The 11,632-nt window shown below is 37.2% G+C and overlaps 2 protein-coding genes across 7 annotated transcripts in view; one reads left to right on the forward strand and one right to left on the reverse strand.

Annotated features, from left to right (window-relative positions):
* RBKS (ribokinase) overlaps nucleotides 1-2,260 on the forward strand; it is a 64,486-nt gene extending 62,226 nt beyond the window's left edge. For 4 of the 6 annotated variants that reach the window (XM_087934900.1, XM_087934917.1, XM_087934908.1 and 1 more), the window contains one exon: nucleotides 499-2,260. In XM_087934900.1, the coding sequence (XP_087791026.1) occupies nucleotides 499-672 (174 nt within the window). In that variant the 3' untranslated portion in view covers nucleotides 673-2,260. The remainder of the gene's footprint in view (nucleotides 1-498) is intronic. The other 2 variants (XM_026695610.2, XM_026695611.2) reach the window with 1 other exon arrangement.
* On the reverse strand, nucleotides 2,167-7,948 carry MRPL33 (mitochondrial ribosomal protein L33). Its single transcript, XM_026695614.2, has 4 exons — nucleotides 7,808-7,948; nucleotides 4,840-4,861; nucleotides 4,004-4,110; nucleotides 2,167-2,403 (listed from the first exon to the last, which is right to left on the reverse strand). Exons 1-4 carry the CDS (start codon nucleotides 7,827-7,829, stop codon nucleotides 2,354-2,356), a joined length of 201 nt encoding a protein of 66 aa, XP_026551399.1. The 5' UTR covers nucleotides 7,830-7,948; the 3' UTR covers nucleotides 2,167-2,353.
* Between the last annotated feature and the right edge of the window lie 3,684 nt (nucleotides 7,949-11,632).

Genomic DNA, 11,632 nt, shown 5'->3' on the forward strand with positions numbered 1-11,632 from the left:
TTTCGAACAATTGTTTTTAATTTCAGGTAGCGCATTGTTATTTCTTAAGCTGCCTTTTTTTTCCAAATGAGGCAGAAATGGCCTTCACTTGAGTAAGATCTAAAACACTTCTTCCAAATCATTTTCAAGCCATGAACAACCTAATAAATCCCTGAATTCTGACCCACTATCCCTTTTATTTTCTAGGTATTCTCTTGCCAACGTAATCCTTTTTCAGGAAGTAGTTTCTAAAACACAGAACCAAAGCCATTCTAAATTAGGGGTGGGAAAACATCCTCTGCCCTTGTATGGTTGCATCCATTGGGAACCACAGATAGCAAAAGATGAGTCACCTTTAAACAACAAGGCTATCAGATATGTCCATTTCATTCACATTCATCTATGCATTGAAGATATTTTTATGAAAACTCAGGGTGGTAATTTTTAAAGTACATGGTTTACAGGATTTTCTATTTACCATTTGTAGTATTTCATTTTTCCCCTTTTACTTTCTTCTAGGGAGCTGGTGACAGTTTTGTTGGAGCACTAGCATTCTACCTGGCTCACTACCCCAATATGCCTCTGCATGAAATGCTGAGGAGAAGTAACTTCATAGCATCCATTAGCACTCAAACAACCGGGACACAGACTTCCTACCCTTACAGAAAGGATCTGCCACAAAACCTATTTTAAGCTGCGGTTTAACACATTTGATTTTTCTCTGCTCAAACTTTTTAAACAAATGCCAACTACATGGATGCCAGAATGAAGATGGTACAAATTGCATATTGTTTCTTAGCCTTATCCTGAATGAGACGCACATGGTGTGACACACTGCAATTCCAATTTAGGATACAGCATTTCAGCTTTACAGTGAGATTATTTCCATGTCTTAGTCACCTAAGCAAGGACCCTTTTATTACTGTATGTTTTAAAATTGTGATCCTACCCCGAGAATAAATTTTTTGTGCCATTTGGAAATTCTTTGTTTGCACTGAATGAAACAGGATGATCAAAGCAGAAAGAACTATTTAATATATTGAGGCATAGCATACACAAAAAGGCAAGGCTCACTTTTGTGGTAATCCAGTTGCCATGACTCAACTTCCAGACACAGTTGTAGAAGTTGTAACTTAAAAATTTGAAATTTCTCTGATATGGCCTCTATATTATTGGAACAACTTTTTTCCTGAATATAAGACATATGCCAGAAGACTTCTATGCTGTTTCACTTACTCACTCCAAGCAGTTCACAGCATATATGCAATAATACACTATAAACATAACAACACTCAAACTATTATATGATGGAGCCAGCCATCACAATAGGACTAATCTTAATCCAAGGTCCCACAATCACATGTAAAACCACCACATACTCAATCCCAAGTACTCTTTGGAAAAGCCAAGTTTTACAAGCTTCCTAATTATTAAGAGCAAGGAGGCACATGTTAATTCTGGTTAAATACATTCCACAGGAAAGCAGTTCCTGAGAAAATTCTGCAGGCATATTTTGGGTGGGTAGATTCTAAATGGAGAACAGAATCCAAATATTCTGTTAAGATACCTGGGTTCTATTAAGCATTGTGATATTTTAAAGCAATGACTAGCATCTTGAAATGCAGAATAACCGAATAACAGTTGGAAGGGATCTTGGAGGTCTTCAAGTCCAACCCCCTGCTCATGCAAGGAATGGGGGATTTGACAGACCTCTCCTGGAGCCCTTTTTATTTATATTTGAGATGAAATCATGGTATGAATTTTTAAAAACTTTTGAGTTTGGGCTATGGATGTTTATGGGGTATGGTTTGGGGGGTGGGGAGGAGGAGGTACAACAAAGTATCTTTGCATGGTACAGAAATCTAATAAAATCTAATAAATAAAACCCACACCACCAGTCAACAGTAGCTGCTATATAAAACTCCTTAAAAAAATGTAAGCTCTGTTGCCTGCCTGTATGCCTAAAACAGCCAATCAAGCTAGGCAGATTATTCCATTGTTCAATTTTTGTAGCTATGTAGAATGTTTCTTAGGAGAGAATAAACTTCCATAAACCTGTTTCTCCCAGATGTATCTGAACTACTGTTTCCACCATTTGCTGCAATCTATAGAGTTTAAGTGCAAAAAACTGAGGAAGCCTCTTGTATATGGTTTCACCTCTTCTGATTGAAATGAAACATACACACAGTGGATTCAGAGTTTTAATTCACAATTGTGAAAACAAAGTTTTTGATGACGATCCATCTTCTAAATATCCTTCAATGATATTATTTACAATTGACTTTGACCATGTCAGTTCATTTTCTCTTTTCAGCATTGCTAACTTCGTATTTCCTTGTATACATCTTCGCAAATCTTCTTAGCCAAGCATGAGTTACACAGAACAGATCTTTTTTTGCTCTTTGAAGAGGACTTTCTGTTTGACTATGAAAAGACAAGTAAAAAGAAAATCCCTAAAATTATGCCAACTTGCATTTTACATAAATACACTTAAATCAATTATTGGCTCAACTGCATGCCTTTTATCACATGAGGATGAATATGGATGTGATGTATAGCAAATATGCAGTAGGTCATCTAGAATCTATATCATTTATTGCAAAATAAGTAAAGAAAACTTACTTAAGGAGTTTGAAACCTAAACAGTAAGAAACAAATAGAATATCAACATGTATGAAATTATCTCTAGGTTTCAATGATTTAACACCAAAATTTAAGAATATTGAGATCAGTAATTGTACATTTTCCCTGAATAATTTTTCTTCCTATTTTTCTTACAATTCCAATCTAATCTATATCAGTGACATAACTTTTAAACTAATCCATCTAATGCAGTAACTTCTAGTTTACATCAAGATATTGTTTCTTGTTTGGATCATTTGATCAGTATCATTGGCTGCTCATTTTAAACGGATCTAAATTTTGATTGCAGTTTTACTGATGTACAATCACAATGTTTACGAATAAATCCCTACTGAGAAAATATGATCCTTAAATTAAAAATGGGATATAAGCTTCCCTAGGGAATGTTGCCACACAGTACAAATATTTGTAGAGAAAGAACCTTGCCAAGCAGGAATTCGAACAGCTGTAATGGAGTGTAAGAGTAACCTTGAAGAACAGAAGGAAGAGCTGCAACCAAGATATTGGGCAAGCTAAATACATTTGAGTCTAAGACAGAATTATAATTTGAGAAAGCATCTCAGGCTTGACCCCTCCTGGTTCTCTTGTAGATAAAGAGGGAGGAGAAGCACATTGCAAGATTCTTATAATAAAATAGTATCAGAATTCATAAAGTTGGTTTCCCAGTCTAGCTTGAAGGGCTGAAACAGCATACCAATATAAGGTCCAAGACTGTTTCTGTAGGTATTTGTATTGGATTTGTTGAACATTGCACATCTTATGGAGGGGATACTACTTAGGAAGCCAGCTCTTTTAAGAAATGTTGTGTACAATAGGCATTATTGGGGGAACCTCCTCATATGTACAGAATACATATGGCTACAAAGGTAATGCAGGCCATCACACTGCTGCAATTACATTGTACAATCAAAAGAACAACAAGCTCTAACAACAGTTTCAAGTATTTATGGCAGAGCACTAATTTTCTTTCCATTTGAGAAAACCCCCAAACCTTTCTGTGTCTCAATATCTTTGCAAATTTATTTGTATTTTGTAAGATTACTGCCAGCACATCACCATATTACCTTTTTAAGCCTTTTACCTTTTTATTCAATCTTGACCAGTGCTTCTATTTAACAACAAATGTATTACATTAACAGGCCTCAGTTTTATCCATTACTGTAGTATGTATCAAAGTCTGATACCTTTTCATAATGTTTGAGAGATGTTTAAGATTTCAGTACCTTGAATATTCCTACTCAAACCATTTGAATTACTATAAGTATTGCTATGTTACACCAGAGGTTCCAACATGTTTTGTTTGTATTCAAGGATACAAATACAAATACAAAAATGTTCTTCCCATTTATATACCCCTACAAAACACTCTTCAATTTCTTACCAAAGCGATCATAGCTTAGCATTACCAGCTTGTCTTGAAGCCGGAGTCTTTTTACATTAAAAGAACAGCCCGTTCCTGCTTCACTGAGCATTCTCACAAGTATATACCTAGAATAATAACATTAAGAAAACCTTTTTATTTGGCTAGCTATGATTATTTTTTGTAATTCATTTTTTACTTTGTGGTGCGTGCATGAATGCTTATTAACATATTTAACTTACATTTTCCCAATTTTCCTTATTTTTAAATTAAGGGGTTTTGTTTAATAAGTACTTGCAATGAGAAGCCCCAAAAGCAAAGCTTTATTAACCATTTCTTTTTCTCTTATAGCCCCACATGTCCCACCAATACCCATAAAGAGCTTCTAAGGAAAGGGTGTGACAGGTACATGTATTTCCATGATCCATCACTGTGTGCTACAAAGAGTTGTGTGGCATATATATTTAATAAATTATTATAACCACCCATATTGAAATCAAGAAAGCAATTCTCTAAAGAGAACCTAATTTACCATATTATATATAATAATGAATTTTAGCTCTTAACATAGAAAAATTAAACATATAACAGACATAACTAAACATGCTGGTTTCATCTCCCAAATTCTGCAACTTCTGGCACTATATCAACCTGAGAGATTAAAGGAAAAGCTGTGTTCACTAGATATTTACTTAAATGAACAGCTCTTTTTCAGATAATCTCAGACTGTGATTTCTTAACAATTATTTTTGATGCAAAAGGCAATCCATTACAGAAAGAACCTAACTGCCATTAATAGCAGCAGTTATCTGAACCGTACAGTTTTAGAATAGTAAATGCAATTCAAATTTACTTACTTTGATTTGGTTTTCTTGGCCACTGGCATTGCAGAACAAAAAAGAAAAAATATTTAAAAGTTTTAATTTATTTACCAATACACCAAATTATTCCTGCCATATAATTTATTTTATTTTGTTTTAACCAACTAATAACCTATCAGAAATTTACAATAAACCAAACTAAAATATGACAAAACATATATGATAAAAAGTCAAATAACATATAAAATTAAAAAAAAAACTAGCAACACCAGTCAGTCAAAAACTGATACTTGAAACTAAATCAGTTAAAAGGCTGGGTGGAAAAGAAATATCTCTCTACCTGGCACTAAAATGCAACCAACAAGGGTGTCAGTCAAGCCTCTCTAGAAAGGGGATTTCATAAAAGGATACCACCACAGAAAAGGCTCTTCCGCGTAGATACCTACATCATCTCCTTTGGTGACAAGACCTGGTGAGAGGAGGGTCTCAATAAATGATCTTAAAGTCCAGCTAAGTACATATAGGAGGCGCTCACATTCAGGTAACCTAGTACTAAGTTGTTTGCGACTTTAAAGATAAAAACCAATATTTTTAATTGGGTCTGAAAATGAACTGGCAGACAGTCTGGATGGTGAAGAACTGACATGTTTTTACCAACTATCTCAGTGAACAATCTAGCCTAATGAGCAGTCTATTTTGAATTAACTAGTTTCCAGGCTGTTTTCAAAGGCAGTCCCACATATAACACGTTGCAAATCCAACTGTGGAAGTAAAAGAAACAGCATTTAAAACTATTTAAATAATATTCAAAGAAAACTCATGACTCACCATATTTTTAACATTCTTTTCTAATGCAAATTTAAGGATTCTAGGCTAGATAGAGTTTATTTACTTAGCTTACCATCTATTCCCAATGGTTCTTGATGTCTAACAAAGTCACTATATACATACACTTTGTTTGTGCCTTCAAGTAAAGTATTTTGACTCCTGGCTGCTATCAATAATTCTTAAAACAGATTCTAAAACAGAATATTTCAAGTCCTCTGCCTGTCCCATACCCTTCAACAGAAAGGCAACACCCTAGGTCAGTGATGGCTAATCTTTTCCACATCATGTGCCAAAAGTGCAGGCACTCACGTGTCTGCACCTATGATGCAATGAGCACACAACCCCCTTGTCCCCTGTGCATGCATGTGACCGTGTGCCTTGCTCCCTGCGTATGTGTGCGCATCTCCCACACGAGTCTCCCCTCGCGCATGCGCGACAGATACCCAACAATCAGCTGGTGTGCGCATGCGCAGTGGGGCTCTTCCGAGCGACCTCTCGTGTGCCAGCAGAAATGGCTCTGCGTGCCATAGCTTCACCCTCACGGCCCTAGGTCCCTCCTCTGAAACAAGATCATTTTATGAGACCCAGGAGGCACTTGCCTTCTGGAACAATCTCCTCCAATTTAAACTGGTTCAAACTTTGCAAGCCCTGCCCTAAAGACAGTGAAGACCTGGCTTTTCCTCCGACATTTGAATTAAAATGAGTAGGGTTCCATTCTAGTGACTTGTAATAAACTTGAGTCTCTGATTAATAGTTATATGTTTCCTATTATCATTACTATTACATATTTTGCTTTTAGAACTTTTTTTGGTATGCTTCCCAGAATTAAGCTACAGTTCTTAACAATCCAAGATCATCTATTCTTACTGAAAACTGCTGGGTGTTGTAGCTCAGTGACATCAAAACAGCTACAACTTCTCCCTTCCTATCTAACCTTGCTCTATGACCAATATCTCATCTTTTAAAGACAGTTTGATTGTTTACTAGTTACAATCATTAACAATTTCCAGATTGTAAAAAAAGAATCAGGGGCATTGCTTTTAATGTTGGGAAAATGCAGCACCTCTGTGCTAGTCATTAAAGCTGGAATTGAGGAAATTTGCATGGACTGGCATGTTGCAGTTATTACAACTCCTTTTTCCAAGACTGTGCTGCAGTTGCATTAGGGCAGCCCTTTGATTCTAGGAAAAGAGGTAGCTGCGTTAAACAGATGCAAGCAAATTCTTGTATGAGCCGCCCACATTTTCTAAAAGCACCCTTTCCCTCCACAAATTGTTCATTAGTTTTTCTCCACTTTTTCAGTCTTATCCCTACTTCAGATATAAACCCTGACAAATTTATCTCAGGAAGGCAAGAGAAAGCAACCTCCTTCACCCTACATTCTGTGCAGAAAGGATGATTTACCGTACAGGTAGTCCTCAACTTACAACCGCAAGGGAGCCCAACATTTCTATTGTTAAGTGAGACATTTGTTAAGTGAATTCTTGCCACAATCTTTGTTAAGTGAGTTGTGACAGCCGATACATTAGTAACCTGATTGTTAAGCAAATCCAGCTTCCCCATCGACTTTGCTCCTCAGAAGGTCTTTGCTCCTCAGAAGGTCGCCATGATCACGTAACCTTGGGACACAGCAACGGTCATAAATATGAACCAGTCGCCACACAAGCATCTGAATTTTGATCACATGATTACAGGGATGCTGCAACGGTGTTTGAGTGTGAAAAACGGTCCTAAGTCACTTTTTGCAGTGCGGTTGTAACTTTGAGCGGTCACTAAAGGAACGGTTGTAAATTCGAGGACTACCCGTATATAAAATCTCTACTCGATTCCCAAATGATGGATAAGGTTGGCGTAACCACCATGTAGGCCCGCGAATCACTAGGCGGCCGGCCCTTCTGAAATAAGGCAGACGGGAAGGTAGTATTAGACCCCGGACTTTCGCCCTGCAGCCACTCCCGTCAGCGCTAAGGGAAGCGTGGACCGACTGCCGCTTCTCGTTTAGCCTCAAGAAGCATCTTAAAAGGCTTAATCTTAAGGCTTAATCCAAGGAATAACCTCGGGTTTTTGAGCCCGTTCCCGGGCAACCGGGCAAAGGCTTCGTACCAAGGGAGGATTGGTGGTGCTGAGCCCGCACCACACGAAACTTCCCCAAAGAGGGAACTCCCAATCAACTCACAATTGACCACCGTCAGAAACATGGCGGCAACGACGACGCCAGCAACTAAAGTCACTCAAATCCAAGCAAAAGCATCGAGCCGTAAACTTTTCTAAATACTTCCGGAGCGCGCGCGCTTGTTGTTGGTTCTACTTCCGCCTCGCTAAAGCCCGCCCCTTGCAATCTGAAAAACTGGGCATTTCTTGTAGAATTCCTCCTCTTTCTTTCCGGAATCTGCCGGCTCCTCCCCTTCTGGTTGCTCTGACGACCGCTGGTCTCGCCGTTCTTTCGGCAGCGTGAATTAACCCTTTAGCTACCGGGGTTCCTGTGCTCCGCCTTCGTTGCTTAGATGCTAATACCAGGCTGCTGAAAGAATAAAACACTAGGCAGAATGCTCCAGATCGAAAATATGTTACTTGCCTAGAGTTGGAGGACCTGAAGGAATGCACATTCTTTTTCAAATTGTTCCCATCGGACCATGTTTCACACTTACCCATCCATGTATATGTAATAAATATGTATTTTTATCCAGATTAGGGATTACCCAGTTTTCTGCCACATAGTGACTGCAGTGATTTCATGAAAATCTAAAATACTGTCGGCTAGTCTAAGGCTATATTATAAGGCTAGTCTAAGGCTAATATTAGGCAAATCTTACCATTCAGTTCTATTTATAATGTCCCAAAGGTGCTGAACTGAAGAAGCTTCTTGGATGAGAAGCAAAACTTTAAAAAAACAAAACAAAGAAAGTCCACTTGCCTTTTAGGAAAGCACCTTTGGGACAACCATGACCTGAATGACTGAGAATCTCCATAGACATTTTATTTATATTGTCTTCTAACTATTACAAGAGAGGAATCTATCCATTACTGAATTGTTCTTTGTGGTTCATTAGGGGCAATACTATGCATTGCACAGGTCCTTTCTATCTCACTATTGCTGTAGTCTGCTTCATCCTTTACATTTTTATAAACAGTACCTGGTTTGTTGAAATGGACCCTAGATATTTCTATAGAAGAAATAAATAATATTAATTAGTCTGTTGCACCCTTTAGAGCTGCAAACTTCTCAGGCATGAATGGGAGACAGGGAAGCATGTAGTTGAGATATAGAAAGCTACATCTGAATAGCAATTCATAATGTATCAACAGAATTGAAAGTTGGGAAAATAGTTGTGTAAATATGATGAGGTTACCTAGTTTGGTAATGAAATGTCTGCAAGGAAATCACTAAGCTCAGAGGACACCAAGGACTGCAAAGTTGATCAGATAAGAAAAGGCTTATATCTGTATTTTGATAATGGAAAAACAAGTATTATAACAAATATTCTTCTGTGGCTTTAACTGTTTTGTAAAATTTTAAGTCTTTTACTTGTTCTCTAGTTGGTCTGTAAAGCTGACAACAAGAACTTCAGAAACACACACGGGAACCTTTACACTATTAAATAACTTAATTACCTGGATGAAAAATGAAGTTGAACAAGGGGGTGAAAATCAATAGTTCAAGAGCATATCTACATTTTAATATGAGGCTGCAAGAACAGTCATACCAGATTAAACCCAAAGATAATTGAATACACTGTTTCCTTTATAACTGTGACAGATGACATATTCCTTCCTGCTGACATGCTTCCAAGTAGAATACATTTCTTTCCCACCATTATTCCCCAACATCTGGATATCTGGAGACATACCATCCCTAATCAGTAAGTAGCTGATTGAGTACAGGTAGTTCTCAACTTACAGCAGTTCATTTAGTGACCATTCAAAGTTACAATAGCATTGAAAAAAGTGAGATGAATATTTTTCAATATTGCAGCATCCCCATGGTCACTTGATCAAAATTCAGATGCTTGGCAACTGGTTCATATTTATGATGGTTGCAGTGTCCTAGGGTCATGTTATCAGCTTTTGTGGCCTTCTGACAAGCAAAATCAATATGAAATCCAGATTCACTTAATAGCCATGTTATTAACTTGACAAATACAACAATTCACTTAAAACGGTGGCAAGAAAAGTTGTAAAATGGGGCAAACTCACTTACCAAATGTATCACTTAGCAACATAAATTTGGGGCTCAATTGTGGTCATAACTCGATGACTACCTGTAAGAGCAATAGCACTTAGACTTATATACCACTTCATAGTGCTTTACAGCAGTCTCTAAGCAGTTTACAGCTTCAGCATATTCCCCTCAACAATTTTATTGTTTTCATTTTATTGACCTCAGAAGAGTTGGAAGGCTGAGTCAACCTTGAGCCTGTGAGGTTCAAACTTCTGGCTGTGGACAGAGTTAGATGGCAATACTGTATTCTCATTACGCTTCCACAGCTGCTAGTGTAATGTATATGTCACAGCAAAAACTTCCCTAAGTGGCAATTCTACCATTATCAGAATATGAATCCTACTGAACATAGTAAGACTTTAACTGAGATTTCAGCCTTTGTTGTTCAAATGTAAATATTGGACCATCTTGGATCATCATATTCCATTCCAAGACCACCAGTTATACACACTGGAAGTTCATCTAATCATTTTGGGGGTAATATGAAGACTGTGCACAATAGAAATTCATTACTAAAGCAATTCAGGCAGTCCTTGACTTACAATGGGTCAATTAATGAGTGTTTAAAATTATGCTGGCCTTAGAAAGGATGGTTTATGGTTCAGAAAGTACTTCTGGCTATTGTAAAACATTGTGCTGACAGCCTGAGGCCACATGGCTGCATTTCAGAGGCACTTGGCAACTAGCTCATACTTATGACTGCAGCCCATTTGGGAGAATAGATTCACTTAATGGCCTCATCATTCAAACTTATGCCTGTGTGATTTGTTAACAACCATTATAAATGATTGAAAAATCAGGTCATGAGTACCTCAACTTATGACTGCAACAACTTACTATTTCAGTCCCAATCATGGTCATAAAGCAAGGACTACCTGTAGGTAGATGTTACTATCAGACATTAGCAAGGATGTTGCTATGCATGTTAAATGAAGTTTATACTTGAATTTAAAGCAATCGTGCAAATTCAGCCTGTCAGTAGATCTGTCGGTGTGTATTCCATTATGTAATATCATGTAAAAGCTGACAATTGCCACTTGACTGATGGCAATGTTTAGATAAAATATTTCAGCAGGAGCTAGGATGGTTCAATAATAGAATAGATGCTTTATCTTATCACCATCGTCATTCCTGGCTGATTAATCTGTAGAAATGTATTTATCCATCCTGTGGGCAGCAGGACCTATACTAGAATGTACAAATATCTGTGTTAGCTTTGGGAAAGAAATTCTGTGTCAATTAAGATTTCCTGTAGAAATCTGAGAGAGAAATATAATGGAACAGTAGTGCTGTGAATTCCCATCTTATGCTCAACCTATAGGCACATGCACATAAAAGCTATATTAGCTAAATATCATAAGCCTCTAATCACCTTTTAAGGAAAGCAAAATCTTGTTCTGCACTGCAAGCCCTTGTAATGAACACATAACAAATGTGCAAGTTAAGGTTACTATCTGACTGATCAAATAGAAATCTATAACTAAATTATTGTGTGTTATGTTGTGTTGTGTTATGTTATGATGTTATGTTATGTTATGTTATGTTATGTTATGTTATGTTATGTTATGTTATGTTATGTTATATAGCTATAACATATTCAAGATCTATGTCTTCGTGGGAACCAAGCTAAATAACTAAAAGAGGTAAAGTCTGGGTAGATAAATCAGGGTATTTTTCATTCTGCTTGTTCATCAAGTAATAAATGCTACAGCAGGAGGCTGTTGCACAGTAAATAGACTGGGATATATAGCAATTATTTCCCCCAAACACAAAAATTTAATA

This window comes from Pseudonaja textilis, chromosome 1 (genome assembly GCF_049901715.1).
Source record: "Pseudonaja textilis isolate UNSWEBS1 chromosome 1, rPseTex1.2, whole genome shotgun sequence".
In the NCBI taxonomy this organism is placed as follows: domain Eukaryota; kingdom Metazoa; phylum Chordata; class Lepidosauria; order Squamata; family Elapidae; genus Pseudonaja; species Pseudonaja textilis.